We start from the raw sequence: 3,656 nt of genomic DNA on the forward strand, positions 1-3,656 counted from the left end.
CTGTGAATATCTTTCTCTGTGTTGGATAAACTCTGAGCCAGTCCTAATTCACCACTGTTTAAAATCCACCATATTTTAGCCGTGCTACATTATAGTCGCATATAAAGCTTCTATTAATCAGACTAAATGCTCTCCTGCCTGTTTTGTTGAACTTTATACAGGATGTTTATAAAGAGAAGCACCTAGATGGTGCTCCTTATCAGGTGAAAGGAGACATCAGGAAATGATCCATTAGACTAAGCACTGCTTAGTTGGAAAACAAACTCCTTCCTTCACATTTTTTGGTGGTTTCTTAGCCAACTTGGTTTGTTTGCAAACTAGCCAAGTTTGCTATTAGACCATCCATAGGGCTTAATGAAGCTTTATATGAACATTGTTTGTATGATTCAATCAGTTACTGGGATCTTTCTTTTGCAGAGACTTGTTCTGTTTTATGCTGGTGAAGATTCTCAGTCATCCAGGTCATAATCGCTCCAAAAAAGAAAATTCAAAACAATCCACTGGACTTTGTTTCCAAGTTTAAAGACATTTTGCTTTTTCAATTCTATTCAGCTAGTCCAAAAATCCTCTTTAACGACCGACCTTTCAGATGGGTATGGGGTATTGCAATCTAACAAAAGAAGCCAAACGACCTCCATTCCAAAGGGGTGGACCTCTTTTTTTCGTTTAAATTTTCATGTTTTTAAAGCAAAAACAAGGCTTTGTTGGGCTACTGTATAAAGCCTGGAACTAAACGCTATTTCTGACATTCTGAATTAAAAAAGCTTCCTGGATGGAAGAGAAACGTCTTCAAACTTGGAAACAAAGTCCAGTGGATTGTTCTGAATTTTATTTTTTGGAATTCTGTTCTATGTTCTGAATTTAAATGCATTGGATTCTACCTTGATGGCTCAGAATTGACTTTATTCCAGCAAATTAACATAAAATCACTTTTATTAGTAACAGAGTTGTTGTGTTTTGAAGAAAGGCGTACAGTGTGTTTTGTTTATGTGTTAAAAAAATGCGGAAGGTATTTTTTTTTTTTTTTTTTACCTTTATCAGTTTTGGTTGTTCAGTACAGGCCTTATGTGTCTGCAGCTGGTTCTTATTCACCAGCTTTGAATAATTTCTTGTCTGCTTTAACAAACAGTATTTGGAAGATGGTCTCCAAGTTTTTTTTATTTTTTATAATGAGTAATGTTTACTTGGAGATTATTTTGTTATTAGTTTTTACATTATGTACGACTCTGCTGTAAATTGTGATGGCGAAGTAAACAGTTTATGTCAGTATGACATTATTGGCTGTTATTAGTTCGCAGCCTAACAGCAGAAGGTTGCTTAGTTACTTTGATTTAGCCGTTGGTCATATTCTGGTGTTTCATAAGAATCACTTATAAACGGGGATTAGGGTCAAGAACAAATGGGTGTGGTTGAAATTTAGAAAAATGGATTCTTCTGTATCTGCTTCAGTTTTAAACGCATTAACTCTGTTTCAGGGATGAACACGCTGATTGGGTATGACCTTGTACCAGAACCAAAGATCCTTGAGGCCGCGCTGAAGGCCTGCCGGAGATTAAACGACTTGGCCAGCGCCATCCGTATCTTGGAGGCAGTAAAGGTAAGAAAACCTCAACGTGTTAATTTATTGACCGCCAACATTGAAAAAGGGAAACATTTTATATGTTTTTAATTTTTTTTTCAGTTATAGTTTAAAGGATTTAACTTTTTATTTCTTCAGGACAAGGCTGGGCCTCATAAAGACATCTACCCGTACGTGATCCAGGAGCTTCAACCCACACTAAAAGAGCTTGGCATCTCTACACCTGAGGAACTTGGACTTGATAAAATCTAAATCAGTAAGTCTATTGTTGTTTATTTATTTAAGCTTTTCATCTCTTGGTTATTTAAAAAAATAAAACCTCTCCTTTTTTTCTTTTTCCCCCCCCAGATCTAAAGATGGACGTGCCCAGGACATAGAGCTCTTTATTTAAAAATTTGCCTCAAGTACGTTTGAATCAAATTTGGCCTTTATTAGGTTGTTTTGCTTGTAAAATATGGATAAATATACTATCTTTGTGTCGTAACCATACTGGAATTTATTTTTTTTGTCTGTTTCTTGAGAGTTCAGGAGCCTACTTAGCAATACTGAAGTATAAGTTACTCCAGATCAAAGCATTACCAAATGATGCACACAGTCTCAACGCTTGTGAACATCTTGCCACCAGGGGGCAGCAGTGTCACATGAATGTAAGGATTCATTTTACTGTATTGTCTGCTTCACTTCTGTTCATTTCAGGGAAAGTGTTTTTGCGGGTTAAATAAAATGCAATAAAAAAAAAGTGTTTTGGTGTCATTACTATTTACTACATATCAACATAAAGCTGATTAAAAAAAAAACACAGCATGGTTGTTTTAAATCAGTATAGAAAATTATTGAATGCAATTTTAGTTGTGGACAGTGATGCAACAAATATATTTGCAACTATTAAACAGTTAAACCATTTCCCTGCTCTATTATATTCACAATTGCGAAAATATATATTGAAATGTTTTAAAAACTTACAATTTTACAGTAATTTGTTAAAATGGAGCAATAAAGTAACCACCAAAAGCACAGAACTAGTCCTTTTACATGCTACCATATGCTAAACCAGCCAAACAGATTTATGGAAACAATTATTTTGCTGCAAGATGCCCAATATGGTATAGAAATGTACTAAACAGAGTCTGGTCTTTAAATGTATGAAATTCTGTATTTCTTTCCCCCCCATTTCCAGGCATTGTGAGACATTTTTCCTTTCAGATTATTTACAATCTTATCCTTCCATTGTTCAACTGAACTTATTCTTTAAAAGTTGTTTAAAGAAAACCTGAAGTTTGACTTCTGTGGCATGAGATCTATTTTAAAAATGCTGCAGACCAAACCCTGAAAATAAGATGGTGCAGATCGGCCTTTTCCACTTTGTTTGCTTGCAGTCCTCAGATCCTTGAATGGGCTGTTTGACTGCTGGACCCTGAGTTATGTTCGTATCCTGTAATCAATCAGGACATGTCAGCTGCCTCGGGCTTTATATAGATTTAGGGGGGAGGAACTATAAGCACATATTACCAGCCGACCGTGTTATCACTTGGGAGGGTGCATCAGCTCAGAATAGAAGCACTTCAAAATATTCACAGATTAAGGTTCCTTACAGCTGTGGTTTATTTTTTTACATTTAGTTACGGTGTTTGAAAGTGGAATTCTAACAGCTGAATCTTTTCCTATTTTCTCATTTTACTGTCAAACTTCAGTTTATTTTTCGATGATACACCCACACCACTTCGAAATGCAAAGTAAAATGTGGCATTTAGGAAAAAATGTTTCCAAACCAATTTCACAAAATGTGACATGCAGGTTTAATAGAGATTATTTCTTCCCAAAAACAAAAAGAACAATCCTCTGGACTTGTTTCCAAGTTTGAAGACGTCTTGCTTCCCATCCAGAAAGCTTTAAAAGCTTAGAATGACTGAGAATCTTCACCAGAGATTATTTATTAACCATGAAGGCAAAGGAACACAGCTAAAAGTTTAAGGTAGGGTTGGGTTCTAAACCAATATTCAACAAATTGACCATCTATTTTCCCACTCTGCAGAATCTGTTATGCTGCTATAGGCTTAGACTGCTGGTGGACATAGGG

The 3,656-nt window shown here is 35.7% G+C and overlaps 1 protein-coding gene across 1 annotated transcript in view; it reads left to right on the forward strand.

The window, feature by feature from the left end:
• LOC107096723 (cytochrome c oxidase subunit 5A, mitochondrial-like) overlaps positions 1–2,027 on the forward strand; it is a 6,267-nt gene extending 4,240 nt beyond the window's left edge. The window contains exons 3-5 of the mRNA XM_015393502.1: positions 1,476–1,597; positions 1,718–1,835; positions 1,928–2,027. Coding sequence (XP_015248988.1) covers positions 1,476–1,597; positions 1,718–1,831 — 236 coding nt within the window. The 3' untranslated portion in view covers positions 1,832–1,835; positions 1,928–2,027. The remainder of the gene's footprint in view (positions 1–1,475; positions 1,598–1,717; positions 1,836–1,927) is intronic.
• The last annotated feature ends 1,629 nt before the right edge of the window (positions 2,028–3,656 follow it).

This window comes from Cyprinodon variegatus, unplaced genomic scaffold (assembly GCF_000732505.1).
Source record: "Cyprinodon variegatus isolate N-32 unplaced genomic scaffold, C_variegatus-1.0 Scaffold645, whole genome shotgun sequence".
NCBI lineage: Eukaryota > Metazoa > Chordata > Actinopteri > Cyprinodontiformes > Cyprinodontidae > Cyprinodon > Cyprinodon variegatus.